This window comes from Aegilops tauschii, chromosome 4, assembly GCF_002575655.3.
Source record: "Aegilops tauschii subsp. strangulata cultivar AL8/78 chromosome 4, Aet v6.0, whole genome shotgun sequence".
Lineage (NCBI taxonomy): Eukaryota > Viridiplantae > Streptophyta > Magnoliopsida > Poales > Poaceae > Aegilops > Aegilops tauschii.
The window spans coordinates 227,553,821-227,568,477 of NC_053038.3; the positions used below are offsets into that span (position 1 = coordinate 227,553,821).

The window sequence follows — 14,657 nt, forward strand, 5'->3', positions numbered from 1 at the left end:
TGTTTAACAAACTTTTTTCCATGATGTTAGTGTGGTTGAATAGCTGTTTCACTTGTGTATGTTTCATCGGGAATTCGTTTTGGTTAAGTTTTATTTTTTGTACTGAAGTCTTATACACTAGTTGAACTGAAATCACCTTTTTTCAAGTGCATTACGAGTTGTTGCTGAAAAAGTGAGATTTATTTTATTTTCATCTGTCCCAACCTAAGTTGGACCTTTATAGTTTCAGTATCCTCTTTTCTTGTACTTATGGTATAATTCTGTTAGTACTGAATTGTAATCTCATTCAGCGTAAGGCTTTTAAAATTTGGTGTCACGATAGCACTTGTGGATCTAGCTGAGTGGAGCGACGCTTCCGTGTTATGTAGAACTAATTTCATATAATGTATTAGAACTAAAGTTTTTTTGGGATTGAAATTATTTACGATGAAGTTGCTACGTGATCTCTAGCCAGATTTTATTTAAGTATAAGAAATTTAGCAAAATTTGAGAACCAAATTATTGTTTGAACTTCTTGAATTTTAGTAGTTGAACTTCATAGTAAAAGTTACAGCACTAGTTTAAATTATCTACATTTAATAGACAGACCTATTAAGTTCATAATTACTTCACTAGTCAATCTGGACTGATGCTTCTATTGTTTGTTTTTGTGAATTTTTGTCCGTGGTTGAACTGTAATCTATTTTGGTTGAGTCTTGGCCTTCTTTCTCAAGGCATTAATTGGTATCATCATAGTACTTATCGAATAAACTAAGTTGTACTGAGATTTCAATTGTGCTAGTACTTTGATCATTTTATTTTTTTGAGTTGTTTGAAACTAGTACCTCACTGGTCAATGTGGGCTGATGCTTCTGTTGTCTTTCTTGTGATTTTTCTCCTTGGTCGAACTGATATCTTTTTGATTTAGTTCTGGCCTTCTTTTTTCTAGGCTGTGGTTCTTCTCAAGGCAATATTTGGTATCATCATAGTACTTGCCGTATAGACTAAGTTGTACTGAGATTTGAATTGTGCTATTACTCTTATTCTTAGTGTGTCACCGTTTTAGGGAATGCGAACCGAAGCTTCCCGGTCCTTTTTATTTTTGTAGAATGAATGTACTGTGTGTTCAAGTGTACCAGGACTTTCAATCCTAGCATGCTAGTGACTAGGAAATACGTACTGATGGTTTTTTGATTTTCCTATTGCAGTACTTAGTAATTTTCTAACTACTATTAGCATGATATGCTGTTAGTTCTGAATGTTGTCCTCGGCTGAAACTTAGTCTTTTTGGTGTTCTTCTGAAACTAAAACCTGTTTTAGTGTGATAGTACTACCGTACGTGACTAAGCTATACTGAGCGTCCAGGCTACTATTTGTTGTCGTCCTTAGTTAGTCTGCCACTGTTTTTTTGTTAAAATATCCATGTGTGACTTGTTGCTCCATGACTAGTGCTGCATAGCAGCCATCAAGTTTCATTCACAACCTACTTCAACTTCAAATGACGGATAAACAAAATAGGAAGCTAGCAAACTTGTCGAACGACATAAGCAAACGATGTACTTGATAGACATAGGCAAACTTGTTCAAACCCTGACACACATAACATAAGGAAGCTGGTTCAACTTAACGAAAGCAAACTACAAATCTGAAACAACAAGATTAAGGACAAGCAGAAGCGCGAGCAAAACGAAGGTATACTTTCATGTCTCTTCATCCCGTGAAGTGGCAGTGGTAGTAGGGGTCATCCTCCTGCTCTTTTGCAATTTCCCAACCTGTTGTGATGTTGTCGATTATCTTCCATGACTTGTACGTGGCGTACGCATCTATTCCTGCGTACTCGATGAGCTTGTCTGGCAGTGGGCTGATCCCCCACAGTTTGTGGTCTTCCTGCGTGTCGATCTTCTTCTTCATGCCTTTGTAGAATGGGTGGATGATGCTGGCTGCAACATCGGCCAAGGAGTCGTACAATTTCCTGGTGGTTGGAACTTTCTACTTGCACTGCATGTCGATGAAGTTGTTGGGGTTGATCTCCAAACCAAACTTGTTCAGCATCCGCTTGTCACCTTCAATGCTGAAACCGGCTAATGTGTACAATTTCTCCTCCTGCGGGAACTCTTTGAGGCGCTTGGTCCTGCAGGGGGAGACACATATTGAACATTAGTGTTCTTTTTTGAAGATTTAATTCTTTTGTTTTTTGGTTTACATGTGATAATCCATGAGGTAGATGCTTATATAGTATAAGTCATGGTTGAATGTAGTTCAGAAACTAGTACACAAAGTTCTGAATTAAATTCAACTACACCATGTCATTTTTCTTTTTTGGTACCTTCAGTGCTTCACCAAATGATTCACCAAGTTCAAGAACCTATAACCAGCGTAAATGATCTATGTGCTGCTTACTTCAAGTTTAGTTTTGTTTTTGTTGAATAAAAGACCTATACCAGTGCTTCACCAAGTTCTTACTTCATTTTTTGCTGCTGAAAATTACATCAGACCAGGTTCAGAAACTACTTGTGTACATCAAGTTTAAAAACATCTTTTAATACATCAATTCTATAAACTATACTAGTGCATCAAGATCAGAATCTATGCTAGTACATCAAGTTCAGAAATTAATTTGGTGAAACAATTTTTAGATACTAATCCAGTGCATCAGTTTCAGATGCTAATTTGGTGAAACAATCCACTTCACATTTCAGAAATGCATGTAACTTGAGAAACATGTACTCGTGCATCCACTTCACAAACTATAGTAGTTCATCTAGTTGGGAAACACGTTTAGTGAAATTTTTAGGGAGTAGTACTAGTAGAACAGATGAATGAACAGTAGTATGGGTTACCATTTTGTGGCCGCTGTGATGTGGTACACCAAGCTGAGTTCCTCCACGCACAACTGCAGGACTGCTGCCATCTGGGGAGGTTCGTCTTCCCTGGTGTACTCCACATCAACTCCGATGAAGTTAGGATACAAGCCGCCGCCCTTCATCCTGAGCCTTCTCATCATCTCGTCGGCCTTGTCTGGTTCGCTGGTGCAGACGATCTCCAGCGTCTCCTTGCCGTGGAGCTCAACCCCTGTGAGGGTTTTGGTGTACGCGCGCTTCTCGCCGGGGACGTGAACATCGTCGAGGTTGCCGCTCTTGTCAGGCGTCTCGCCATGATGACGCTTGGCGGACGGTTCCTCCGCCATCGCCCTCCTCCGACGACTGTGGGATTGGGAGAGAGAAGTTTCTGGTTTGTCTGTAGTGGAGATGGAAGCGGCAATGGTGGTTCTGGGAATGAGGCAGAGATGGAAGACAATGGGTTATTTCCAGCGCGTGGACGGGGATGTGTGGGAGGCGGTTCATCGGGGACGTGGGTGTAGTAGTCGTGGGGTCGCCGTTTGCAGTCCCTTGTGGCAACCGCCCAGTGGGTGGCGCGGGTGGTGGCCTGGAAGAACCAACCGTCCTAGCCAAGGGTTTTTACTGTCGCACTGAGTAGTCTTGTCAAGCTGTACTTACCAGCTGCTTATCCCACTTGCACGTCTCAGGGGTGGTGATGATGGCATTTTGCACTGTTTAAGTGACGTATGCTTTGTGATGTTTTTCCGTGTGGAGGTTAAGTCTTGTTTGTCCACTGAAGTTGTATACACTAGTTTATCTCAGAACATATTTCAGTGCCCTGGGAGTTGTTGCTCAAAACTGAGATTTATTTTAATTTCATCTGTCCCAACCTAAGTTAGGCCTTTATGGTTTTTGTATTCTCTTTTTAGTGCACTTATGGTTTAGTGCGGTGTGAACTAAATTGTAATTTCATACAGCGTACGGTTTTGAAATATGGTGTCACAGTGCTGTGAGTGTGTAGCGACCAGACCTCAAATGGCCTGTGCTGCTGTGCACCAGTGTCATCCCTGGATCAGTAATGCTGACACGCACAGTACAAATGGAGGATTTATAACAGAGTAGCAATCACACACTTATTACATCGAATATCTCCGAAGAGATTAAGTATGAAAACATGGCTTAAGGCCATCTAATAACGATAACGGCGGAAGACTTGGAAGATAAGTGAGTCCATCAACTCCAGCGGCATCACTGAGTATAAGACCACGACCTAAGGCACCTTACTCGTCGTCTGAAAAGTCTGCAACATGAAACGTTGCAGCCCGAAAACGGGTCAGCACATAGAATATGCTGGCAAAGTAACACATAGAGAGCAATGAACAATAATAATGCTATACTATATGCATATATGGCTGGTGGAAAACTCTATGGTTACAGTTTTGCGAAAAGCCAATTTTATCCTACTGCAAAGGAATAAATTTTATTTAACTATCATGGTGGTTGAAACATTGAGAAGGTACCTCCAACTCAATCCCAATTAACTGTCATCATTAACCCAACAAAATTAATTATAAGTATCACGGTGATGAGATTCAAATGATAATCCAGGTACTAGATACTCAAGTTGTCCATAACCGGGGACACGGCTAATCATGATCAGTTTGTACACTCTGCAGAGGTTTGTGCACTTTTCCCCACAAGACTCGATCGCCTCCGCTTGATTCTCGCACTGCATGATGTTTGAGAAACGGATGACCGAGACACAGTCTTTCAGGAACAATCACTCTTTACTCTGGATGGACAGTTACACCTACTTTCCCCTACATCTGCTAGTCCACCTCTTCAAGAGATCCTGTAACCTACTCAGCTATGCTAGAGCCCATAATAGCTTGTGGCTGCACACGGAAGTTTCTAGCATGAATAATCTTATGATCCCTTTGAGCCTGGGTGGCGGACCTTATACATACAGACAACACTGGGTTCTCCAGGTGCCTCAATCCACCCAGATGTGAGTTTTAGTTGCCACCTTAAGTTGAACCATTATTAACAATCTCACATCTGTCATGAATATCACTCAAACCCAATCCACGTCTACGAGCATAGCATGGCAATAATAAAAGCAACGTAGAAGTAACTCCCAAGGGTTTGATAAATGAAACAGGTAATAGGTACTACCTCAACTACTTCCCAATACCCATAGTTTAATTAGATCCTAATCATGCAATGTGTGAGGAAAACAGATCTAATGCAATAAAAACTGGGTATGAACGGAATATGATCAAAGTGTTACTTGCCTTGCTGATGATCCGCAAAACCTAGCGAGTCGAAATAACAAGCGGCACACTCCGGGTACTCTAATGCAAACAAACAAGCATACAATCAGTACTCATCTAATGCACAGGTAAAACTCGAATGAAAGATCCAACCAGAAAGTTCAACTTAAGAACTCCGGTCTGCAAAAAGAATCAACTCGAAAGAAGCAACGAAAGTCAAACGGCGAAAGAAAGAAACTCCGTTTGCTAATCTGGATCTAGGTCAAATTTTACTGTAGCAAAAACTTGTTTGAGTAGATTAATCGGAAAGAGAATTTCGAGACGAAACTCTAGGCGCTTGAATCACCTGATTCCGATAAACGAGCGAGAAGTTAAACAGTTTCAAAAATTCGATCAGAAATCGAATCTGAAATAATCGCAGAAAAAAATCCGACGAAAAAGAAAAACAGACGAACGGTTAAATAACGGACGTTTGTTAACAGAGAAAAACCGACGAACGCGTTCGTTAAAACGAACGGTTCGGTGAACGCTCGTAAAATAATAAAACCGAAAAAAAACCGATCTAGGGTTTTTTTTTAAAAAACGAAGAGGTTTGTTTTTTTTTACAGAAAACCGGCGACGACGGAAAACGGCCGGCGGCAGTACCTCGACGGGCGGGCTCCGGCGAGGGGCTCCGGCGGGCGCGGGGCTTGGCAGCGGGGCTCGGGGCTCGGGGAGGGGTGCGGCGACGAGGGGCGGCGGCTCCGGGGCTTCCGGCGGCGGCGGGGGGCGAGTTGCGGGCGGCGGCGATGAGGGGTTCCAGCGGCGGCGGCGGTGAGGAAAGAGAGGGGGGTGCGGTATTTAAGGAGGGGGGGTTCCGGTGCTTGGGGAAGGGGCGGCCCGGGCGGCGTGCGGGCGGCGGACTCCGGCGGCGGCTCGGCGTCGTGCGGGAAGAGGAGAGCGCGGGCGGGCCGGCGCTCGGCTGGGCTTCGGCCCGGTCGGGCGTCGCGCAGTTTTTTTTTAAAATAAGTTCCGCGGAAAATATTGCGTAGAAAAATAAATAAAAAACAGAAAAATATGAAATAAATTTTCCCCGTCTAGTTAGAAAATCTAGAATAGGGTGAACATTTTTATAATCAAAAATAAATATTTTGAAAATATGCAATATTTTTAATGCAATAAAATTGCAAATAAAATCCAAATAAATTCCAAATAATGTTTTTAACATTTTTCCTCCAGTATTTCAATTGTTTTGGAGAAGTCATATTTTTCTCCTCTCGTTTATTTAAAATGAAATATTTTTCCGGAGAGAAAAATAATTAAAACCACAATCCTCGTTTGAAAAAAAATCAAATTTGAAAATTCGAGAAAATCCCCAACTCTCTCCGAGGGTCCTTGAGTTGCTTAGGATTTATCGAGGATTTGTCAAATTGCAACAAAACATGATATGCAATGATGATCTCTGTATAACATTCCAAATTGAAAATTTGGGATGTTACAAACCTACCCCCCTTAAGATGAATCTCGCCCTCGAGATTCGGGTTGGCTAGAAAACAGGTGGGAGTGGTTTTTCCGTAGATCTTCCTCTCGCTCCCAGGTGGCTTCATCCTCTGTGTGGTGACTCCACTGAACTTTGCAAAACTTGATAACCTTGCTGCGGGTAACTCGACTGGCATACTCAAGAATCTTGACTGGTTTCTCCTCATAGGTCAAATCACTTTCCAACTGAATCGCTTCCAGTGGCACAGTGTCTCTCAGTGGTATCTCAGCCATCTCTGCGTGGCACTTCTTCAACTGCGAAACATGAAATACATCATGTACTCCAGACAATCCTTCGGGCAATTCCAATTTGTAAGCAACTTCTCCCATACGTTCCAAAACTCTGTATGGTCCGATAAAACGGGGCGCTAACTTTCCTTTAACTCCAAAGCGCTTCACTCCTCGAAGTGGTGATACTCGAAGATACACTCTGTCTCCGACTTCGTGAACTGTCTCCTTTCGTTTAGAATCAGCATAACTCTTCTGCCTGGACTGGGCTACCTTGAGCCTATCGCGAATCAATCTCACTTTCTGTTCAGACTCCTTAATCAAATCTGGTCCAAACAACTGACGGTCTCCCACTTCGTCCCATAACAACGGTGTTCTACACCTCCTTCCGTACAAAGCTTCGAAAGGGGCCATCTTCAAACTGGTTTGATAACTGTTGTTATAAGAAAACTCCCCATATGGCAAATTGTCGTCCCAACTAGATCCATAATCTAGTGCACATGCTCTCAACATGTCCTCCAAAATCTGGTTGACTCTCTCGGTCTGTCCATCTGTCTGTGGGTGAAATGCTGTACTGAATTCCAGCCTGGTTCCCAATGTTTCATGTAACTGCTTCCAAAACTTCGAGGTAAATTGGGTTCCTCTGTCGGATACAATGGTCCTCGGAACTCCATGCGAACATACTATCCTGGTCATGTATATCTTTGCCAACTTAGCACTGGTGTAAGTGGTCTTCACTGGAATGAAATGAGCCACTTTCGTCAAACGGTCGACTACAACCCATATCGAGTCGTAGCCTGAACGAGTCCTGGGTAATCCTGTGATAAAATCCATGCCTATTTTATCCCACTTCCATTCGGGTATCGGCAATGGTTGCAGCAATCCTGCTGGCTTCTGATGCTCTGCCTTCACTCTCTGACATACATCACAAACTGCTACATACTCCGCAATATCCTTCTTCATTCCGGTCCACCAGAAAATATTCTTCAAATCCAAATACATCTTGGTATTCCCTGGGTCAATCGAATATGGTGAATCATGGGCTTCTTGCAAAATCAACTTCCTGATCTCTGGATCATTTGGTACATATACGCGGTCCTCGAACCATAAGGTATCGTGCTCATCCTCACGAAATCCCTTGGCTTTTCCTTTGCTCATCTTCTCCTTTATCTCTTCAATCTCCTTGTCTGACTTCTGAGCTTCTCTGATCCTTTCCATCAAGGTAGACTGAATCTCCAACGTAGCTAAATAGCCTCTTGGGACTATCTCCAAACTTAGCTCGCGAAGGTCCTCGGCTAACTCCTGAGGTAATTCTCCTGTCATGAGGGTGTTGACATGACTCTTGCGGCTCAACGCGTCTGCTACTACGTTAGCCTTTCCAGGGTGATAATGCAATCTCATATCATAATCTTTAATGAGCTCCAACCATCTCCTCTGTCTGAGATTTAACTCCTTCTGCGTGAAAATGTACTTCAAACTCTTGTGATCCGTGTACACTTCACAATGGTTTCCGATGAGAAAATGTCTCCATGTCTTCAAAGCATGCACCACGGCTGCTAATTCCAAATCATGTGTAGCATAATTCTTCTCATGGGGTTTAAGTTGTCGTGAAGCATACGACACAACTCTTCCTTCCTGCATAAGCACTGCTCCAAGTCCTCGACGAGAAGCGTCGCAGTAAACTTCATAATCCTTGCGTTGATCTGGCAGAATCAACACTGGTGATGTAACCAATCGTTTCTTCAGCTCTTGGAAACTAGCTTCACATTCCTCAGTCCAATTGAATTTGGTGTCCTTCTTCAATAGCTCAGTCATGGGCTTAGCAATCCTTGAGAAATTCTCGATAAATCTTCGGTAGTATCCTGCAAGTCCAAGAAAACTCCGGATTTCTCCAACTGTCGTGGGTGATTCCCAACTTGTCACTGTGTCAACCTTGGCAGGGTCTACTGCTATTCCTTCTCCAGAAATAACATGTCCAAGGAATCCAACTTCCTTCAACCAAAACTCACATTTGCTAAACTTGGCATATAACTGATGTTCTCTGAGCTTCTCAAGTACCAATCGCAAATGCTCCTCATGCTCTTCTTCATCCTTGGAAAAGATTAAAATATCATCAATGAACACCACGACGAACTTATCCAAAAACTCCATAAACACTTTGTTCATCAGGATCATGAAATAGGCCGGTGCGTTAGTCAGTCCAAATGACATAACGGTATACTCATACAATCCATATCTGGTGGTAAATGCCGTCTTAGGTATATCCTGCTCTCGAATCTTTAACTGATGGTATCCTGATCGTAGATCGATCTTGGAAAATACTTTAGCTCCTTGCAAGCGGTCAAACAAATCATTGATCATTGGCAGTGGGTACTTGTTTTCCCGGCGGATCACGTCCGCTTGCGGAAGGGGTGTGGATGCTTAGTGTAGATGCGGTGGCCGTCGCCGACGGCGAAAACCCACTGTCGGCACGTCCCGATCAGGGGTCCCCGCCGTTCTCTCTCACAAAGCTGGTGAGGTTGCCTTCGTCCCTCGCTCACTGCCACGACGTGGGTAGTTGCCGCATCCCGCCGCCCTCCTCAAGGTTGAGCTACGTCCCTTAGGTACAACTCCCTTTACAGCCGGCTTGCACCACTGCTCCAGCTGCCCACATCACTCCCTGTGGATATTCCTATACTTCTTTGCCCCGCACATACCTCTACTGGCTTCTACGTACTGTATTTGTGATGAGTTTATGTCTCATCAACTAGTCCCAGTAATCTTATTCTAATCACGCTTCTTCAATTTCTTTGCCACAGGGATGCTCATGTCGATTTTGGTGAAACTGCACAAAATGATCCGATGGTCAAAAGGTTGCAAACTTCATTTATTAGGAAGCTTGAACGTTGCCAGCAAATTGAAGCCTGGTCAGGGTTCACGGTTCAAGGGCTAGGGACTGCATGGATCGTTTTTTCTTTAGCTGCCTCTGTTCCAAAATAAGTGTCAACTTTAGTAGTAGTACAACTTTGTACTAAAGTTTGCACAAAGTTGAGACAATTATTTTGGAATGGAGGGAGTACATATTTGCTATGATCTGTCAATCATTGAGATGCAATAGCATGCATGTTAGTCTCCTTTGTATTTGATGAAATGTTGCAACGGGCAACCTTGGACGCAAGATACATGTAACAGAAGCTGGAAGCTTCATAGCATTGTATAAATTTATCTCGCTGATAAATTACAGTACGTACTATACTAGTACTTCCTCCGTTCCTAAATATAAGTCTTTGTAGAGATTTCACCATGAACCACATGCGGATGTATATAGATGCATTTTAAGTGTAGATTCATTCATTTTGTTCCGTATGTAGTGGAATCTCTACAAAGACTTATCTACTAGTAATAGCTAGCCCCCACTACTAGGAATTCTCTATCCTCTCCTTGAGCCACATCATCAAAATTGATGTAGCCGTTAGATGAAGTAAATCAGTCCATAATAGCCGTCTGATCTAGACGTTGAGAGGCTCCGCACTAAGCCACATGCAAGCATGCAGAAATACTGTGGCACATGCATGTGAGTGGGTTTTAAATCACATCAACATGTCTGCATGCAAGCATGCAAGCATGCACCGGTAGCATGCATGTAAGTGAGCTTTCAAGTCCCATTAACATGTCAAAAAGAAAAATATAATCCCATTACACAGTAGGAGTTGGCTGATCTTTTTTCCTTACGTGGGATGATCTAAATGATGATGGGAGTTTATTTAGTTTGGCTACCACATTTGTCATGCGGTTATAGAGTTTTTTTAGTTCTATGAAATCGATAATTTTGCGCAGAGAGATATACCGCTGTTCCGCGGCAACTTGCGGGGACTCATCTAGTAATATTTAGGAACGGAGGGAGTACTATGTAAAGAGTTAGGTGTCGCACGGTGATAGTGTGAGGTGGGCCATGTAATCACTGAGCCTGCGTGTTTTCACTGCTCTTGCACGCCTCCGCTGTAAGAATGGAGAAAATTGTAGTCTAGTAGTAGTACCTCCTTTTGCCGAAAGCGTGGGACAACCAGCAGCCCTACCACCTCAGTAATACAGACCAATGAGCCGTCAAATCACATAGACCCAACAGTAAGTTGGACGGACGAACCAACCATCACTCTTGCGCCAGTGAGAGGTCGCGTCCGCTCTGCCCGGGCATGAATGCGGCACCGATTCTTTGGAGCGGCGCTCACCGTTTCGGGCGGGAAGCGCGCGCGGGCGATGGAGGGGCTTTGGGTGGGCCAGGCTGGTCAGGAGCGGGCGTGGCAGCTGTCCGCATGTCCCTACCGGACATGCCCGGAAACGAGAGGATGCACCGACTCTCGCGGCTAAAATTGTACACTACACAACATCTCTCTGTAGGAGTAGGTCGATCTATCGCTCTCTCTAACACACACATGCTGTTAAACACACACACACACACACACACACACGCACACACGCACGCACCTTGGTCCCGTTGCACCTTCTAACCTGACTTATTACACCTAGACGGAGGGAGTAGTAAGTATACGAGATACGGTGGCACACTGACTTAAGTCGAATACAAGTGCCCAAAATTTGTGTGCATGTTATAATAAGGATTTACTTAAAATAGTACGTGAGCGAACAGAGGGATCAATTGGACAGTGTTCCCGAGCAGTAGCGAGATGTGTGAGGTAAGATACACCGTTGGCGCTTTTAATTTTTCTTATTAATTTGTTTGTTTCACCCTCTGACTGGTGGGACCCAACGTATTACGTGGAGAGAGGTAAGGTGACTAAGGCTGCATTATTTCTGCACCACTGTGGATAGTCTTACCACCAAAGCCACATGACACGATTATGATTGAAATCCCAATGACTCCCACACAGACAAAAGAAAGACGGCATGCTTGTCACACGAATGCAGGAATGCATAAAAGGTTATTTCCCTCTCGTTGAACATAACGGGAGGGTTGTGTAGCTGGTTAGCCTGTTCGCTCATCAAACCTGAGGTCTCGGGTTCGATAACTACACTTGAGCATAATTTGTGCCAGGAGGATTCTTTAACTGGTCAAAATGTTTTCTAGGGTTTGCACGCTTCACACTCTCTCTCCAGTATATATATACACACTGGAGCCTCAACGCTTGTAGTTACTCTCTTCACACTCTCTCGCTCTCTCCCGCTGGAGCCTCAGCGCTTGTAGTTGCTCTCTTCACTCTCTCTCTCTCTCGCCCTCTCCAGATCTAAACAAGACTTCGTTGGCCTCTCTCTCCCCTCACTGCTGCTCAAAGAGCCGGCAGGATCCGTCCGCCGGGAAGGGAAGGAGGCTTAACGCTGTCGCTGTCGGCGAGGGACTACCGGCGCAGCTGTTCACATTCCACCCAGCGGCGGCGCGGGAGGGCCTCCGACCCCTTCTTCTTCGCCGCCGTCCCGTCGCCCACCAAACCACACCCCAAGAACCTTAAGGTATAATTTACTTACTCCACATGCATTGCTCTAGCTGCATGTATACCATGAATCTAGGACGTGGTTCAAAGAGGAAAGGAGTGGGGGAAAGTAGTGGGAAAAGTTGTATATAGCATGAATCTAGGACGTGGTTCAAAGAGGAAATGAAGGGGGAAAGTTGTATAGCATGAATCTAGGACGTGGTTCAAAGAGGAAAGGAATGGGGGAAAGTAGTGGGGAAAGTTGTATCGCATAAATCTAGGACGTGGTTCAAAGAGGAAAGGAAGGGGCAAAAGTACTAGTTCAAAAAGGAAAGGAAGGGACAAGGCTGTAGAGTTTGAGCAGGACTAGATTTGCTGCGCTCACATAGGGAAAGGTTTCTAAAGATAACAAAACTGGGACCAACACAAATATGCTCCTTGGTTGTTTGTTCTTTGTTGCAACAGACTGTGCATGACCACAGTACATCGGTAGATGCACATGGTGCTGGTGCGTCCACTGTCCCGTGCAACTCATTAGCTGTTGTTAATCTACGGCCCTGTTTGGTTAAAAACTCCCTAATCCCTACCTGCTTGGTTCCAGGGACTAAATATGGACTAGAGGTTATTAAATGACACGCTAAAAGACCATGTTACCCCTAGTAATGAACTAATAGAGACAAGGTGCGATGCGTGGCAGGGGCAACTGTTGGAAAAAGTCCCAAAAAGACTCCCTCGGGGTCTTCTTTCTTTAGTCCCAGATGCCCACTTTTAGTCCCTAAAAGTCCCTCCTGTATGGTTTAGATGGGACTGACACGGATTTTTTTTAGTCCCTACACCAAAATGTCCCTGTAAACAAACACGCTCTAATACCACTCAAAAATTGATGCAATGCCACAGTTAAAGAAAATTACATGTTTAACGATTTTTATTGTTAATATAATCTCTATGTTAATATTAATCAATGCCACCATTTGAGAAATGCTACTGTCTTGCTTTCTTTCCCAGTTAGATAAGATAGATGCTTCTTTTTGTTGGCTTCTGTGTCATCCACCGTTATTGACCACTAATTGTTTCCTTTGCACCTCTGTGTAAACAGGGTTATCTACTTCACCTCGTTGCCATTCTGACCTTTTGTTGCACTGCACAAAGCACTTTTGTTTTAAGAGTGTTTTGTGCAGTTCAACCAAAATGTCACACCGACAACGTTGCTTGATTGCTTGATCTTAGTGGAACTGCACAAGAGGAGATCTTACTGCCTATCCGTTAAGGCGAATTTGGTTCAGATCTTCTTCTTGTGAGTTGTTTGAATTCCACATCATGAGAGGTCAGTACTAGCCTTCTTTCACATGATTCTGCAGTGTGCTTTCATATGTTGTGCTACTTGTACGATAATGTTGCTTGATTTTAGTAAACTGCACAAATGGAGACAAGACTTCCAATCTGTATGTGCACCGTAATATCCCATTGAGGTAAGATAAGGATATTTCACAACTACTGGCCTGTATTTTGCCACTTTCATCAAAAAATTAAGTTTAGTACTATACTTGTGCTCCCTAATTGACATGCCAAATCTTACATTGAAGCCGAAGCTTGTCTGTTATTGAACCAGGTGATGAAGGGGAAGAACAAGCGGAAGAAAAACAAAAATCAACTCCCGGTGCTGTAATGAAGCACTGGAACTGTGATGACACAAGTAATGATATAGTTTTGCATCTTAATTTATTGCTATGGCTGGAACGAGCAATTGTTTTGCCACTGATTTGATGCCACTCTTAATGTAATATGTAATTATCTCTACTTGTGCAAACAGGGATCTTCTTCGAAGATACCATATATTTTAGTGGAACTGCACAAGAAAATGTTGGAAACATTAAACTAATCAAGGAGTATATAGTAAGCATGGCCACCACCGTAGAGAGCAACAGATGGTTCCGGAGAAGTGCTTCATCTGTATGCTCTACACAATAAGCCTCCTGACAAAGGTTGGTACTCGCCCACTGATTTCATCCATATGATTGAGCTTTGTCATCTCTATTGGTGTTGTGCTACTGTTTAGATACTGGCATGAAAAAGAGGTATTGTCCTCGAGAAGTGCTTCATCTATGTTGTTTTAAATATTTCCTTTCCTTTTTTTCGAGCAAACAGGGATGCTAGCACTTAGTAGTGCTCTTGTCTTTGCACAACAGGATCATCTTCCTCTGAAGAAGAATATGGTGTACGTGAAGTGACTAGTTCCGATTATGCCAGGATGAAGAAGCCCTGTCTATCTTCTCATCAGAAGGAGCAGATGAAGGATGGTTACATTACTCCCCACATGACCAAACTAACTTCAGCTCAGAAGGACTGACAAATCTCCTTTTTTTTGCTGTGATGCACGAGTACAATGTTGTTCCAGGATTCTTTCTGGTGAGTTCCATTTTTCTAAAAGTGTGCTC

General features: G+C 43.4%; 1 protein-coding gene across 1 annotated transcript; it reads right to left on the reverse strand.

Moving 5' to 3' along the window:
- Nucleotides 1-1,689: 1,689 nt before the first annotated feature.
- Nucleotides 1,690-3,166, reverse strand: LOC141021787 (uncharacterized). Its single transcript, XM_073497636.1, has 3 exons — nt 2,820-3,166; nt 1,977-2,110; nt 1,690-1,919 (listed from the first exon to the last, which is right to left on the reverse strand). Exons 1-3 carry the CDS (start codon nt 3,164-3,166, stop codon nt 1,690-1,692), a joined length of 711 nt encoding a protein of 236 aa, XP_073353737.1.
- Nucleotides 3,167-14,657: the final 11,491 nt, after the last annotated feature.

Excerpts from the sequence above, each read along its gene's own strand:
- LOC141021787 (XM_073497636.1), bottom strand. The coding sequence starts at position 3,166 with ATGGCGGAGGAACCGTCCGCCAAGCGTCATCATGGCGAGACGCCTGAC. Across the intron at positions 2,111-2,819 it reads ATCACAGCGGCCACAAAATG|GACCAAGCGCCTCAAAGAGT; the intron begins GTAACCCATACT and ends CTCCCCCTGCAG. Across the intron at positions 1,920-1,976 it reads CAACTTCATCGACATGCAGT|CCAGCATCATCCACCCATTC; the intron begins GCAAGTAGAAAG and ends CCGATGTTGCAG.